This window comes from Anolis carolinensis, chromosome 3, assembly GCF_035594765.1.
Source record: "Anolis carolinensis isolate JA03-04 chromosome 3, rAnoCar3.1.pri, whole genome shotgun sequence".
Taxonomy (NCBI): Eukaryota; Metazoa; Chordata; class Lepidosauria; order Squamata; family Dactyloidae; genus Anolis; species Anolis carolinensis.
In genome coordinates this window covers 96,662,288-96,678,645 of record NC_085843.1, presented here as the reverse complement: position 1 = coordinate 96,678,645, position 16,358 = coordinate 96,662,288, and the positions used below count along the sequence as shown (strand labels likewise).

Genomic DNA, 16,358 nt, shown 5'->3' with positions numbered 1-16,358 from the left:
GAGCAAGCTAAATTTAGGCCTATTTAAAGTGGCATTAGTGTACAAAAGAGCTTAAAATAGTCTTGTTCAGAATTTCACTCCACATGATCACTTCTATGGCTTTCTTCTGCAATGCCATTTTGTATTTACAGAAAAGCACTCACAGGAGCAGAAGAACCAAAAGCATAAAAGTGCCCCCAAGTTTTGAGAAAGACACATTTCCCCTCTTTGCCCTAGTTCATAGTAGCACAGGCTAAAATGCTAAAAGGGAAAACAACAAAAGCATTTTGAAATATAGGCCACTACGGAGATTTAAAGTGCTCAGCAGTGATTTAAATGGTCATAGTAAGCCTTAATGGAGCAGAATTGTCGTCAGTGGGATATGCAAAATTGCAGACAGTATATTTGAATAAAAAATGTAAGTTGGTAAATGTCTTTTACTGTTGGAAGTTTTAATGTAAGTTAAAATTGTCTTTTAAAACATAATGGAAATGTAACCAGTAATATTATAGAGGACCAAACATAATGAAATGTGATATCAGGATATTTTCATAATGTCTAAACGTTGCTTTTGGGTTAACAGGAAGGGGGGAAATGAATAATTTTAGCAGTTGGTGCTCAGAACAGGGTCTTCCTGATTTGTTCATTGGTATGTTGCTTTATCATGAGAAGGTTTGATTCACTGGAACAAACAATAGCCAGGTAGAAGGCAGCTAGAAAAGAGAAAAATCACATTACAAGTGGATAGATTCAATTAAGAAAGCCATGGCCCTGGGTTTGTAAGTGCTGAGCAGGGTTGTTGATATCAGGAGGAAATATCCCTATGGTAGGGTGGCAAAATACAAAGTTGTGAGTGACGGTATAACTTATATGAAGGAATAAAGACTATAGATTATCTTGTTAGTTTATTAGGAAAGAAAGGTTGCAAGTAGCGAGTGAATGCATCATACACCTCTGAGTAAGCGCTCAGATTCTTCAGAATTCTTCATCAGGCTAGCAGGTGGTTGGACTAGATGATCCTTCTGGTCTCTTCCAACTCTATGATTCTATGAAAAGTTGGGGTGAGAAAAAGCCAAAAGCTTGTATCTTTACCATATAGAGCAGAGGTGTTAGTTTAGGATGGTCTTATTATTGGATACCGACCACACTTGATTAGGTTCACTCTTTAATGGATTTGTTTTAGGTCTTTAATAAGGAGTCAAAAATATTTTTTCACTTACAAAACAACTACTATTAAATTTGGGGTTATTCAGTTCTGTTTGCAGTACTAATCGGAAACCTCAAATGACAAGATATATGATACCTTTTGTTTTAGGAAGCTGGAAATTAACTTTAGTTAATTAGTTAAGTACAGAATTAATAGAAGCCAATTTGGGTATTTGGTATTGGTAACAAATATTTTGAAGAGAAGCACAAATTAAATCTCAGGTCAATGGTAGCTAGTGGTTTCTATTTAACTGCTGTAGTGAAACTGCTCTGTGTTTTAGTATACAACCTAAAGGAGCCATCCAAGGTCAATTTGGGGGTCTGAATCAACACCTTGGATAGATCCTTAAAACCCATACTGGACTGTCACCTAATTAACATGGTTACCATCAATCGTCATTACATCAGGTAGAAGAAGATAATTTTCTTCCAGTTTTAAAGCTTTCTTTTGAACAGATAAATGTAGTATTGTAGAAATCGTACTTAAATTGTAGATAGCTTTGTTGATCTGTTTGGAAAATTCAAAAGCCACAGTGTGGTCATATTTTTATCATGAGCAACCAAAAGGTCCCAAGTACTGGTGGAGGATTAAGTCTAAACTTCATAATTTTGAATTGTCATTATTTGTAGTTGAACTTATCCTTAGCATATGTATTTTTTGAACAGATTATTATTAATGTAGCTTGTGTTTATGGACCACAATAAAGCAATTGATTTTATTTCTTTATACTATTCTTTATTTCTTTTTTCAGATCACCTTTTGCTGCTGTGACAGATTACTCTGTAACAAGAAATAATGTCATACAGCTCTGTCTTGAATTAACAACGATTGTACAGCAGGTATGAGACCACCTTGGTGTCCTTTTGTACTTAATTTTTTAAAAGTACATTGTGTAAAGATTTCAAAGATAGGTCTCTTTTACTGTTAAAACATTTCTTTTTACATAATGACAAATCTGTATGCAAATTCCTAATTTTTTAATATGTCACTTATGTGCTTTTCCTGCAGTGGAAAGGAAATTAATATTCACCATGGCAGTTCCCCTTAGCATACATAAGGAAGAAACAGCTACACTTGCCTAAAAGCTGCTTTAAATTTACTAAAATAAGTGGGGATAAAATTGAAATAAATACAGTTGTCCTTCCATACTTGTAATTTTGACATTATGGATTGGATTATTCATTAATTTGATTTAAATGTTCTGTCCAGGAATCTAGATCTTCTATAGTCAACTTCCTGAAGACCTGCTGGACGACCTAGAGATTTGTAGAGAGAATACATCTCTAGGAATCCTTAGGCCTTCCAATGCAATTCTGTGACCAGCAATTTCTTTATTTGCAATTTTTCACTATAAAAGCAGTTCTGTGCTCTTAACACCATCAAAAGTGGAGATATAACTGTAAAAAATCTTTCATGGTTACTCATGTTCCTTTGACACAGGGGTCTCAAACCTTTTAAGCAGCTGGCCGGTCCACAATCCTTCAAACTGTTGAGGGGCCAAATTATCATTTGAAAAAAAATACGAACAAATTCCTATGCACACTGCACATGTCTTATTTGTAGTGCAAAACAACAACAACAACAACAATGAAAGAACAATACAATATTTAAAAATAAGAACAATTTTAACCAACATAAACCTATTAGGATTTCAATGGGAAGTGTTGGCCTGCCAGTTCCAGGAAAGCAGCTCTGCCACCTCACAGTTGGCTGAGGAAAGGAAGGAGGGGGCAGGGTGGAAAGAAAGGGACCAAGAAAGTGATTGGGCGGGAAGAATGGCTTTCCAGAAAGAGGGCACACCTTTTGTTTCAAATATTTTCAATCTGTGGTAGTTTGAATCCACGAATGAGAAATCCATGGCTATGGGGGGTGAATTGTATGAAATACTGATATTTTCACCCATAAAATTGACACTTTTTAAAATGAGGGTATATTTTCTATATGGCATGTAGATTTCCATGAGCATGAATTTATAATCATAGTGCCAACAATCCACAATGATTTTTTAAAAAGTGCCTCTGTAATGCCAAATAATGTATGTGAGGGGTTTTGTGTTGATTATTTAGTAGTGATGTGCATTGATGTAAAAGTTTGTCTCGTTTTGTTTCCGGCTTTTGTTGCGGGGCCCAATCCGTTTTTGGAGAGCCTCCCGAAATTGGGAGGGTTGTTTTCGATTGTTTTGTTTTGGGGGCCCAAAAATTGGTCCATTATCAGGGGAGGCTTCCCACCCACTGGCTCCCCTTCCTGAGGCGTTCACCTGCCTGGCAGGTACTGTACTTCTTCTCTTCCTCCTCCTCAGCAAGCAAGCAGGAAGGAACCACTGCCTCTCCCTCCTTTCAACTCAGAGAGTGCGGTGGGTGGTGGGGCATGTGTGACTGTGCAGGCGCTCGGCTGCAGGCAGGCACTGACAGATGTGCACAAGCTTTCTAGGCCTGCTTGCATGCCCCATGCCACACACAAACTCTCCTTGGAAAGAAAGTGTGTATGTGGTGGGGCGCGGGCAGACTTGGAAAGTGCATACTCACCTCTCAGTGCATGCCTTCAGCCGGGTGCCAGAACAGTCACACACCCACACACACACTCCTGGAAAGAGGGAGGGGAAATGGTTCCTTCCACCCTGATGCTGAGGTCCGAATGTGGTGCTGCCCGGCCGTGACTCCTATGAGTGAATGAGGGGCATTGTGGGTGCAAGGGAGGGAGGGAGGGGGAGAAAGAGAAGAAGCGCACACACATGAAATTTCTGCTCCACATGAACTGAGTTTCGTGTGGGGAGGGGGTCTTTCTGTTTCGTGCTTCTGAATAAATGAAAGACACAAAAGACACGGAAGAAACTATAAGAACGAAGTTCGCACACATGTCTAACATTTAGTCAAGTTGCAAAATTAATTGGCATGTACTGTGCTCCATCAATTAACTTGCAAGGAAGCATAACCTCTTTTACTTTATATCATGTGAGATTTAATATAGAGAATCTGAGGGATTGGTATGATTACTGTGCTTTACTGGAGGATAAAATGAAATGCTGATGTTAATTTGGCAGCAGTTCATACATGCATTTATGGCTGAAGATGTGCATTTAAATAGTTAGTAGGATTTTTCTCCATAGATTTCTTGGTCAACTATTCAGTCTTCTGTGTGTATGACAAATACTGTAGTTCCGGACTAGAGGATCTCATGTACTTTGATGTAACCTACTGGGAAAAAATAATACTTTTGGGGCCATCACAAATAACAGCAGTGATCACAAAACACTTAATACCTCCCATCTCCAGTCATATCTATCTATCTGTCTGTCTGTCTGTCAATCTAAAATATATATACACATACCTTTTCTAATATGGACTCAACAAGCCTTGTGTGTATCATTTCATCATTTTCATATAGATCTCTTCAACATAATCCTTGTAAGAATTGTGAGCAAAAAGTGGGTATGTGGAACATGTGTTCTTGTGACCCTATTCTAAATGATGAGCTTTTTTTTATATTGTGAAAGTGTCAATGACTCATAAGCTGTGCCAACCTCTTACTTAATGCAGGGAACTTGCAACCCTGGGTTTGCTTTGCTCCTTGAGTTCACTTGACAAAATTTTGTACAGGTATAGTTTCCAACGAACACCTTATTGAAGCTAAGTCTGTGTACTGAAAACAGGAGACAGAGAAGGAATGATCTCTTGATCTGATTTTAGGTCAGCTTCTTTCAGGGCTTCTTCTTTGTATACATTTGATTCCACAAACATGCTGACTTGTGCTGAAAGCATTGTCTATGTTTTTGTGATATACTATTGGTTTGGCAACATTAGATTTCCATTATATTATCCTCTTTCCCAAGCCTGTCTCCTTATATTGTTTTAGTTGGGAGTATAGAAACTTATGTTAGCATTTTGTATTTTATCTTTAAAAAGGAGTGTGCATAAAATCTGATTGGTATAAGCATTGACTAAGGAACTATTTGTCCTAAGTCTGTCTCCCTGGCAACCAACAAGAGCTTTTTCATAGGTTATGTAACAAATTATGTGTACAGTCAAGATCTTTTCATTACTTAAGAGTTTGGATTTTCTATATTACTTCTGTACCAAAGTTAAGGCTTACAGTGGTTTCTGTGTTTGTTTTACTTACAGTGCTTATTAGTGCCATCTCATGCTCCCAGCGGAGAGGGGAGGGGGATGAATATTGTCCTTGGGGACAGTTTGTGGGCATCTTCACCTACTTGCTAAACATTTCATATTCAATTTTGAAGCTATGGCATAAAATTCTATCTGTAGGTTTAGTTTAAATGTGAGTGCGTTCATCCTTTCCCGCATATGCAGATTGTGTTCAGTGGATGAAAGATGCATGACAGTTTTTGCAATGCTTCCCAGTATAGATTTTCATAAATTTATAGCAATCTAAAGATGACTGTGCTCATGGGGGAAGTATGGGAGCGGCAGAGAAAAATGTTCCTCTGTTTTGCCAATGCTTGCCCAGTTTCTAGTGTGCTAGAGAGAGCTGCCTAATGAATGGCCTATACTAGTTAAATTGAAGGCTGTATTTAATATTAAGTAGTATGTTGATAAATAGGGAGACTATTTGAAGAAGCAAAGTTATAAGTAGTTTGGTTCCAAGACCCCTTGTGGACACCAAAATCCATGGATGCTTAAATTCCATTACTCACAATGGCATAGAAAAAAGGCATCCTGTATACAAAATGGCAAAATCAAGTTTGCTTTTTGGACTTTTTTGGTGGGTAGGGATATTTTTAAGCTGTCAGTGGTTCAATCCATGGGTACTGGTTGTAATTCATAATTGAAGCAAATTACAACAATATTGGAAATTTAATTTGAAGAAGGATGACTGTCTTCATAAGATCTATAGTAGTGCACTTATACTTGAAAAAAAATAAAGAAATGTTTATTTACTCTGTAGCAGATGGAAAGAACCCCAAGTCTGTGCTTACACTGTGACTATACACCATGAAAAATATGGGACACAAACTTCCTTTTTGTCTTCAAAGAGAAACATTTTTTGAAGAGAGATAGTGCCTGCCTTGTCACCACAGTTGTTTGCTTGTGATGGTTACTCGTGTCTCCACAAACAAATGTTATCAATTCCCTGTGTCAGCTGTAGGCTCCTAAAAAGGTTTCCAGGGTAGATCTATTGAATTCTTTCTTCTTTTGCAGTCATTAAAATGTCCAATGGAGAAAGCGCTCCCCCCTTAACAACTTGCAAAGAGAAACAGGGGTTTTGAATTTGAGCAGAGCAGCAGATTGGAAGAGGCCACATTTCATGACCTCCCATCCCTGCAGTTTCCCTGAATGAATCACCATCCCTACAGTTTCAATTAGCCCTTTATAATAAAAATTCCAATGCAGCCATTACGTATTTATTCAAGTAGGTTCTCAGCAACACATACAAATTACTTGGTCGAACCAAAGATGTGTCATTTTTGTCCCAGGGGGCAATCACTCCATTATCCTCTAGCTGCATAGACTCTGAAAGTAATGCTAGCCTGTTGTGTGTTCCTTAAGTAACCTGGTATTTGGCTGTGCATGACTACTAGCTGCTACTGTGAGCACACCATGCCTAGGCTATCACAAAATTAGAAAAAATGAATCAGTTTTGAGGTAAAGAGAACTAATTTCTCTGATGCTTGCATAATTATGAATACAACTATTCTGCCTATATTTGTGCCTTTTATTTTTATTTTGTATTGAGAATAATTTTAATTACATACCTCAAAAATGTGGAGGATACATATTTTCCAGTTCTATGGCTATGTTTCACAGCACAAGACACAAAAAGCCTAAAAGAAGCTGAAGTGGTTTCTTCATACTTTTGGGGTACATAGATTTATGTGGGGTTTTTTTTTCAATTATGGGCAATAATGTTAAGATTAGATCATTATTTTATTTTCCCCTGGAAACTGGGAAGCTGTTTATTACATGTCCAATCTTTGCTAGGTAAGCATGATCCCCCCCCCCACCCCCCAACACACAGGCTATTAAGTCTAGGCTTTTTTTAGATTCTTAAGATAGATAAGACTATTTCACTGCCATATTTCCTCCTCCCTATGATTATGAATATAAACCATCAGAATCATTATATAAACTTTTTATTAATAGCAATCATAATGTGTGAAATTATTTTTTAAAGGGATAAAATTACATGAAAAAAGACTATTTTCATTTTTAAAGAAAACTTTAAATAAAAACAATTTGCACAAATAAGAGTCTTAATTCTATGTGTTTCAGATTTTAAATACTGTGGATTATTTTAGTGATACAGTGTATGATACGTCAATTTACCCCCTCGATGGATTGTCCCCCTTTATGGATTGTCACCTTGCCGTGGTGAGGGGGCTTGCGTGTTCCGATGAACCTGTGGGCACAACCACTGAAGTCATGCACTCCGAGGAGTGGCCGCAGGGGAGGTTCCAGACCAAGCACAATCCGAAGACCCAAAGACCTCAACGGCGGAGCAGGCGGAGGATAACATGATACATGTTACAATGGCTGTGAAGGCGGAAGAAGGCTGCAACAGACTGAGAAGCCACTCTCTTTGTGTTAACCACACCATTGCTGGGACCTCATTCTGTGAAGACTGTGTGTTGACCGGCCGTGCACCAACCTCCACACATTTAAAAAAATCATGCACAGGCATCTTCCAAGAAAAATAAAAACAAACCAAAAAAGTCCCATGGCGATCAGCGAGTGGCGATGGGGGCAGGACTGTGAAATCTGGAAGCCCCTAGTCACAGACTGGCACATGGGCGGTGGATATGGACTCATTCGTTCTACCTTAAGGACCGAGGCAGTTGAGTAGTCTAGCAGCTGTATCCATGACTGAGCAGCCCTTTTTAGGATCCGCTCTGCTCACCCCACACGGGGAAGGGGCTAGAAAAGGTGCCCTAAACATAGTCTGCGTCTCTTACCCTGACTGGACTGCCGCGTCCAGAGGAGTCACCACTCTGCGGCCAAAAAAAAAAACAACTTTGGAACATGGAACGTACGGACACTGTTGGATAACACTGACAGCGAACGCCCCGAACGCAGGACTGCTCTCATTGCAAGGGAGCTGGGACATTTTAAGATCGACATAGCAGCCCTTCAGGAGACCCGGAGAGCAGGAGAGGGACAGCTGAAGGAAGAAAAAGGAGGCTACACCTTCATCTGGAAGGGACTTCCTGAAGAAGAGCAAAGAATACACTGAGTTGGCTTTGCTATCAGAAATGACCTGGTGAAGCACCTGACTGAGGCACCCACTGGAATCAATGAACGACTCTCAACCCTCCGAATAAACCTTGCCAAAACCTTGCCATAGGCAACCATCATATGTGCCTATGCACCAAGTCTAGATGCTGACGAAGACATCAAGGAAATTTTTTATTGTCAGCTGGACACCATCATATTGGAGATACCTAAGAAGGACAAAATCATCCTCCTGGGGGACTTTAATGCAAGAGTCGGACGGGACTCCGACCTGTGGCCAGGGATCATAGGAAAAGACGGGGTTGGAAACAGCAACTCGAATGGCATCTTGCTTCTCACCAAATGTGGAGAGCACAACCTTGTCATCACCAAAACGCTCTTCCACCAGAAAAACAAGCTTAAGACATCATGGAAGCACCCCGGTCAAAGCATTGGCACCTCTTGGACTATGTTATTAGACGTGCCAGAAACCGCCGTGATGTGCTTCTCACAAGAGCCATGACAGGTGCTCATGACTGCTGGACAGACCACAGGTTAATCCAATCCACGATGGCTATCAAGATCGTCCCCAAAGGCAGACTCCAAGGAAGAAAAACAAGGCGCAAAATGAACACCCAAGCCCTTCAGGAGCCCTCCAAACGAGCCCTTCTCCAAACAACACTCATCTACCCACAGAACACCCCGAAAATGTTGAGAAACATTGGAACAAACTGAAGACCTCCATCATCACAGCCTGTGAAGAAACCATTGGATACCAAACTAAGAAACATCAAGACTGGTTTTATGATAACGACAAAGAGATCCAACAGCTTATCGATAACAAAAGGAAAGCCTTCCAAACATGGCAGAGAGACACCAACTGTGCTGCCAAGAAAAAGATCTATGCCAGTGCAAAAGCTGAGGTCCAAAGAAGGACCAGAGAACTCAAGAACATCTGGTGGACAAAGAAGGCTGAAGAAATCCAACAACTTGCAGATACCCATGACGCTCAGGGATTTTTCAAAGCCACAAAGATCATTTACAGACCAAAAATCCATGGCATACAGCCCCTACGCTCATAAGATGGAACCAAAATTCTGAAGGACAAAACATCAATTGCACTATGTTGGAAAGAGCACTACCAGAACCTGCTGAATCGCAGCTCCAATGTGGCCGAAGAGACCCTCTCACAAATCCCTGAACAACAAACCAGGGATGAGCTTGCAGCACTGCCTAGTTTGGAAGAAGTTAGCAATGCCATCAGCCAACAAAAAAACAACAAAGCCAGCGGACCTGATGGGATTCCTGCTGAAATCTTCAAAGAGGGTGGACCTGAGCTGATACAACAACTCCACCAGCTCATTGAAAAGGTGTGGGTGACCGAGAAAATCCCAGCAGACTTCAAGGATGCCACCATCATCACCCTTTTCAAGAAAGGGGATAGAACAGACTGTGGGAACTATCGCGGTATCTCCCTTCTAACCTCCGCTGGGAAAATCCTCGCAAGAATCCTTGCAAACCACCTTCTCCTTGTTTCAGAAGACACCCTCCCAGAATCCCAGAATGGCTTCCGTCCCTCCAGAGGAACAGTGGACATGATCTTCACTGCTCGACAGCTCCAAGAAAAATGCAGGGGACAAAACCAACCTCTGTACATGGCATTCATTGACCTTGAAAGGCATTTGACACAGTGAATCGCAGCGCTTTCTGGACCATCCTCCAAAAAATTGGGTGCCCTGACAAATTTGTGAACATCCTGCGGCTCCTCCGTGATGACATGATGGCAACAGTCTTGGACAGCAACAGCTCCCAAAGTGACCCATTTAAGGTGGAATCAGGTGTCAAGCAGGGATGTGTTATTGCCCCTACCTAATTTTCCATCTTCATCGCTATGATACTTCATCTTGTTGATGGGAAGCTTCCCACTGGAGTGGAAATCATCTATGGGACAGATTGCAAGCTATGTAACCTCAGCAGACTGAAAGCCAAAACCAAGGTCACCGCAATATCTGTTATAGAACTCCAATATGCCGATGACAACGTAGTCTGTGCTCATGCAGAAGAAGACCTACAAGCCACTCTAAGCACCTTCGCAGAAGCATACGAGAAGCTCGGCCTCTCACTGAACATCGAGAAAACCAAAGTGCTCTTCCAACAGGCACCAGCGAATCCCTCTGCAATGCCAGGAATACAGCTTAATGGTGTAACATTAGAAAATGTTGACCATTTCCGCTACCTTGGCAGCCACCTCTCCACAAAAGTCAACATTGAAACTGAAATACAACACCACCTGAGCTCTGCGAGTGCAGCATTTTTCAGAATGAAGCAGAGAGTGTTTGATGACTGAGACATCTGTAGAGATACCAAGGTGCTTGTTTACAAAGCCATTGTCCTCAAAACCCTGCTCTACGCCTGCGAAACGTGGACGGTCTATAGACATCACACCCAACTCCTGGATCGTTTCCATCAGCATTGTCACGTTGTCTGAATGCTCGATCACCAAAAAGTGTTACTCAAGTTACGTTCAACTCAAGAACAGAAAGCAGAAAGTCGGTGGACAGGAAAAGAGATTTAAAGATAGGCTTAAAGGGAACCTTAAAAACAGTGGCATAGACTGAGAACTCGGAAGCCCTGGAGGTCAGCTGTTATAATAATATAATAATAATACTTTATTTATCTATCCCGCCACCATCTCCCCGAAGGGACTTGGGGCGGCTAACATGGGGCCAAGCCCAAAACAGAAATAAAATGTGACAAGTTAAAACCAATATAAATAACTAAAAGTAGTATCATCATAACATTCAGATATACAAACAAATTAAAACACAAAATACAATATAACACCATAGTGACCAAGTAAGGGGAAAGGTAATAAAAATGAACATCACCAACAGTGCTATGGAATTCAAAGAAGCGTCAAGCCAACACTGACTGCGACTGCCTCCCATCTGGAAACCAATGTCCTCACTACGAATGAACATGCAAGTCAAGAATAGGTCTCTACAGTCACCTACTAACCCACCACCAAGACCCTACCCTTGAAAGGCAATTATACTTGGACACAAGGGATCGCTGATGATGAGAAGCCCATTATAGATTCCAAAACAAAGTTACCAAAACGTGCCCCAAGGGTATGGCTGGGCAGCAGGGAGCTAACCGGCCTCCTGGGAGGGATTAATAGTTGCTTCTCCTCCTATCTGTCACTTGCACTTATTTTTCACCCTCTATGCCTTACGATGCTGGTTCACGTCTCCCGGAAATATGAGTTTGTGTGTGTGTGTTTGTGTGTGTAGGGGGAAATCTTGCAGAGCTATTTAAGGCTGGTTCTGTGATGAATGTAATTAGTCATAGACTCATAGAATAATAGAGTTGGAAGATATCTCATGTGCCATCCACCTGGGCTCAAGCCAGTCCCAAACCTGTCAGTGTCAGTGTAAATATGCCCTTAGTTAATTTAATTTTTTTTGCTGTTGATGTTCCTAAAGCAGTGGTTCAAACTGATCACTCAAACATGAAGGATGGCATTTCTACTGTCCCTAAGAGGGCATTCAGTGGGTTTTATATTACTGCAACCTCCCTCTCTTTTAGAAAAAATTGCAGCATACATACATTTGTGTATTGCCATGAGGCTTGGTTAAAATGACTTATTTCAGCATTTTAGTCTCACTGGATGATCAGGTGATTATTCCAATTCCAGTTATCCCAATCTGACAACTATCCCATGCATTAAATTATCTAGATCAGTGGTTCTCAACCTTTTGTCCTCCAGATGTTTTGGACTTCAACTCCTAGAAATATCAGCCAGTTTACCAGAGGTTAGGGATTGTAGGATCTGGAGTACAAAACACCTGGAGGACCAAAGGTTGGGAATTACGGATCTAAATGATCATATATCCAAGGATGACAGACTGTTAAGAACAGCATAAAGTACCTTTAGTCTGCGAAACATATACTCTCCTTTATGAAGATCTTGGATGTTCTTGAATCCATTGTAGATCATCTTTGAAATAGCTGTCCATATAACTTTACTACTAAGGAGAGAACAAGACCATTATGAGATGTCTATTTCATATGTTAAGATAAATTGGCTGGATTTGAGTACTGTGCACCTGAATGGCTGAGGGCACTATCTCTAGCAGAAAACAGCCTACGCTGACCCTGGACCTCATATCAACAATTTTGCTTTGTGCCACTTGCTCCATGTTTGAATCATGCTAACTTGTGTTTAGGTTATAACATCACTTAGGTCAGGTTAAGGCTTTGCCTGAGCAGCAACCAATATAGCTAATTAGCTGTTAACTCTTCTTCCCCTGCCTGTAGATTCCCATAGATTTGTGTCCTTTATTTCCCTTTCCAACATTTCTCAGACTGCTTACACTATAGTGCCACTGCTCCATATTCAAAAACTGGGAAAGCATGCTGCATGCTCCAGGAGCTATTTTAGTCTGATATGTAAAGGAAATAGAATTTCAGCGATCATGTTGCTGTCTTAAAACTTTAATATTGCACTTCAGAGATTTATTCCTACACTGCAATGTAAAAGACTGCACAAAAACATGTTTCATAAAAGCATTACATTTTTAATAAATTCAATGGGAAATAGATCAAGATAAATGGTGTTCTGTTTCCCTTTATATACATTGAACATACTGTAATTCTGTTTTCTTTCAAGTGGAACTTTTACAATAGTCTCTCCTGCTTGCCCTTAATATCCTCTTTTAATATTAATTTTGCTTCTATAGATGAATAATTTTTTATTTTCCACCAGAATTCCTAAACCTGTTACACATGCTGTCTTTAAATTACCTGCTCAGTTTTAATGTCATTGTCAAGGTCAGATGCCAGCCAATGGATGGATATACAGTTTATTGTATAAACAACTCAAAAAAGCTCATAAAACAAACACAGGAGCTTGCAACACTTAAACTTCAGTGTGAAAAAGACATTTGAACAGAAAAAACTCCAAAAAGCCAAACCGGAGTATAATCCGGATTATCCAGACATATAATCCGGATTAAAACAAAACAGCTTAGATTCAGCTAAAAATTGCCGGATAACTTGAAGAAGGCAAAACAAACTACGGGCCGAATTCCCAAGAGTCCAACATAAACAGAATCCCAACTAGGCTACAAATAGAGTTTTAAGGCTCAAAACAAACAATGTCCCAAACCGGGCCAAACTTTGCCGCCAGAGGCAGCGCAAACAAACCGGTGCCGGAAACAAAGTAACAAAGGGCAAAGAGTTACTGCAGGGTCAGAAACCAAGCCAGTGGTCAGTAACGGAGCGTAGTTGCAGAACCAGGAGTCAAACCAGAGTTGGGAGCGAAGAGTAGTTGCAGAGTCAGGAACGAAGCCAGCGGTCAGTAACGGAGCGTAGTTGCAGAACCAGGAGCCAAACTGGAATTGGGAGCGAAGAGTAATTGCAGAGTCAGGAAGCCGCAAGGACCCAATGGCCAAATGCCCTCAATTTATTTACAACTCATCTTCAGAATTCAAGCCGGGCACCGCCCTTCCCACACGTTGCTCCCATTCCTCATCCGAGCTGGAACTGTCCTGCCGACGGCCAGACCTACCCGCAGCTGTGGAACTATCCCCACTCCTCCAATTAGACCACCTTGGGTCTGATCCTGAAGGACCCCATGTTTCCTCAGCGTCCCCATTACTAGTGAACCCAGTCTCCCCATCACAACCCTCTGGAGCGTGTGTCCATTCCATGCCATCCTCTTCTGCCCGTACCACATCCCCAACATCCATTTCAAGCCCATCTTCCTCTTCAAAACCCATAAATGAATCCTCATCTGTTGATTCCTCAAATATCTCTCTAAGCCTCTTTCTCTGTAACTCCTCAAATGAGTCTTGCTCCCGAGGAGTCTTTCTTTTCCTGCTACTATCAGTAGTATCGTTGACCCCAGAAGGCTCCTTCACAACAGTCATAGAACACAAAAATGTTCTGAAGTTATACACCTTAGTTGTATAATAGTTCTGTAATCATCTGTAATAGAGATACAATGGTGTATCTAACCCAGGAGAGAATCCAAATCTTGCACCAGGATTTGGATTCTCCTCTAAGTTAATTTAACTCAAGGGCAAACCATGTTAACTAGGCCTTTGCCCTGGGTTAATGTGGATCAGCCCTGTGTGATGTTTAGTTACTCATGGTAGGACTGATTGAATTATACACCAATCTAAGTTGTCAGTATAAATGCGCTCTTAGAGTAGAAAAAAGCAGTTATTTTGTATCAAGCTTTTGCATTCATAAAGTGACTTTTGCATTTATAAAGTGAAAAAGCATGGAATACATGTTTCAATAAGGATTTCAGGATGAATGATTTTGAAATCTAGTGGCAAAAGTTTCATAAAAACAGGCAAACTCTTAATTCCAATATTAGGCTTCTTTTCTGTTGTAGGTTTTAGTTCTCCCAATTACTTTTTCTTTTACTTGCATATTAATGTTATTTATTCTTGATTATTTAAAGAGGTCCAAGACATTGACTCATAGAGTCAAAATTTAGTGAATGTTTAACTACCTGTAACTGTACACTAGACTGTTGATAATTTTATTTGGAAGTAGAAATAATTAGGATAATTTACCCTAAACTGAGTGTGATGTTAGTGCAGACTGTTATAATTGACTTTTTTTAGAATGATAAAGCATTCTACGGAATATGTTGGTGGGTAGAAACTGTAGATTGTTGCAAATGTATGACTGTAAAGGGAAAAGAGACATGATAAGAAAGAACCCATAAGAAATGTCTTCAAAAAGCTAAATGTAGAATTCATTCACCCACTTGTAAATCTATTTTAGACATTAAAAAATGAAGCATGTATGGAATTTTATTTATTTAAATAAACCTTTGTTAATTCTGTGTGTTTTAGGACTGCACAGTATATGAAACAGAAAATAAAATTCTTCACGTGGTGAGTAGCATTTATATTCTCTACATATGTATTAATATGGTATGAGATGCCACACCTCAGGGATTCTTTTGCATATCTAATTTCTTTTATGTAGATTTCTTTCGGTTCCTTTCCAGAGAAGTTTGCTTGTTGGAGTATAGTTTGTGGTTGTGTTACCTTTCATATCTGTCCTAACTATACAGTCTTTGATTAGAAGCTTGTTATACAAAATATACAAAAAGATATTATGGATAGAAAATGTCCTCCAGAGTCCTGGCAGAGCAGATGGGTTTTTCTGCCTTTGAGGAATGAAGTTAACTGGTATAGAAAGCACTCAATTTCCTTTTTCCTGGGCTTAAAGCTGGTTATCAAAAGTCTGTTGCATCTACAAATACCTCATAATGCTTTTCAGCCTTGAGTGGATTAAAGATTCACTGGATCTGGTGCTCAAATCAGCTTATTGTCAAAGTCGTCAAAGTGAAATATCTCTTAACTAAATGCCCATCCTCTGGTAGCATTGTTGTATTTTTTTGGCATCCAAATAGATGAAATATACAATTTTAATTATAAATTGCAGTTTATTGGATTTTCTCTATTCAACTATCAGTGTAGGTCAACTATTAGCAGGTCTTAACATGGCTTCCCCGGGAAAGGAGATTATTCCATCACCCCATGAAGACCTTACATGGCATGCCCACGCAGTGGTACCATGTTCATGCTCCTTTCCAGTTACTAATAATGGTGTTGAACAGGATTTTGTATGAAAAGAATTCACTGAATTCTTTATTTTCTTATATATAGGTCAGTAAAATCTTTGTAATATAGAAATGAAACAGATATTTTTAATTTCATTTTAAGAATTTCTGCAGATGTACTGCAGGATAAAGGTGACCTTTGGGAAAATGTTATTGGTCTCATCAAGAGAGAGGGGATTTTGTTTTGTTCTTGTTTTAAAGACAAAGCATGTAAGTATGTATCTGGAGTGTTTGTGTCTGACTTTGCTTAATTTATCTGAGAGCATATTCAAAAGATTCAGTAAATATATAATAATACAAAATAAATTGGTAAGTAGAGATGGATGTAATATTCTAACATACTTGAGTCATTTGAGGC

General features: G+C 39.9%; 1 protein-coding gene across 6 annotated transcripts in view; it reads left to right on the top strand.

Moving 5' to 3' along the window:
- Positions 1–16,358, top strand: part of cnksr2 (connector enhancer of kinase suppressor of Ras 2) — a 205,540-nt gene that overhangs the window by 41,905 nt on the left and 147,277 nt on the right. For all 6 annotated transcript variants that reach the window (XM_003218904.4, XM_062977212.1, XM_008107310.3 and 3 more), the window contains exons 4-5: positions 1,938–2,025; positions 15,225–15,266. In XM_003218904.4, the coding sequence (XP_003218952.1) occupies positions 1,938–2,025; positions 15,225–15,266 (130 nt within the window). The remainder of the gene's footprint in view (positions 1–1,937; positions 2,026–15,224; positions 15,267–16,358) is intronic.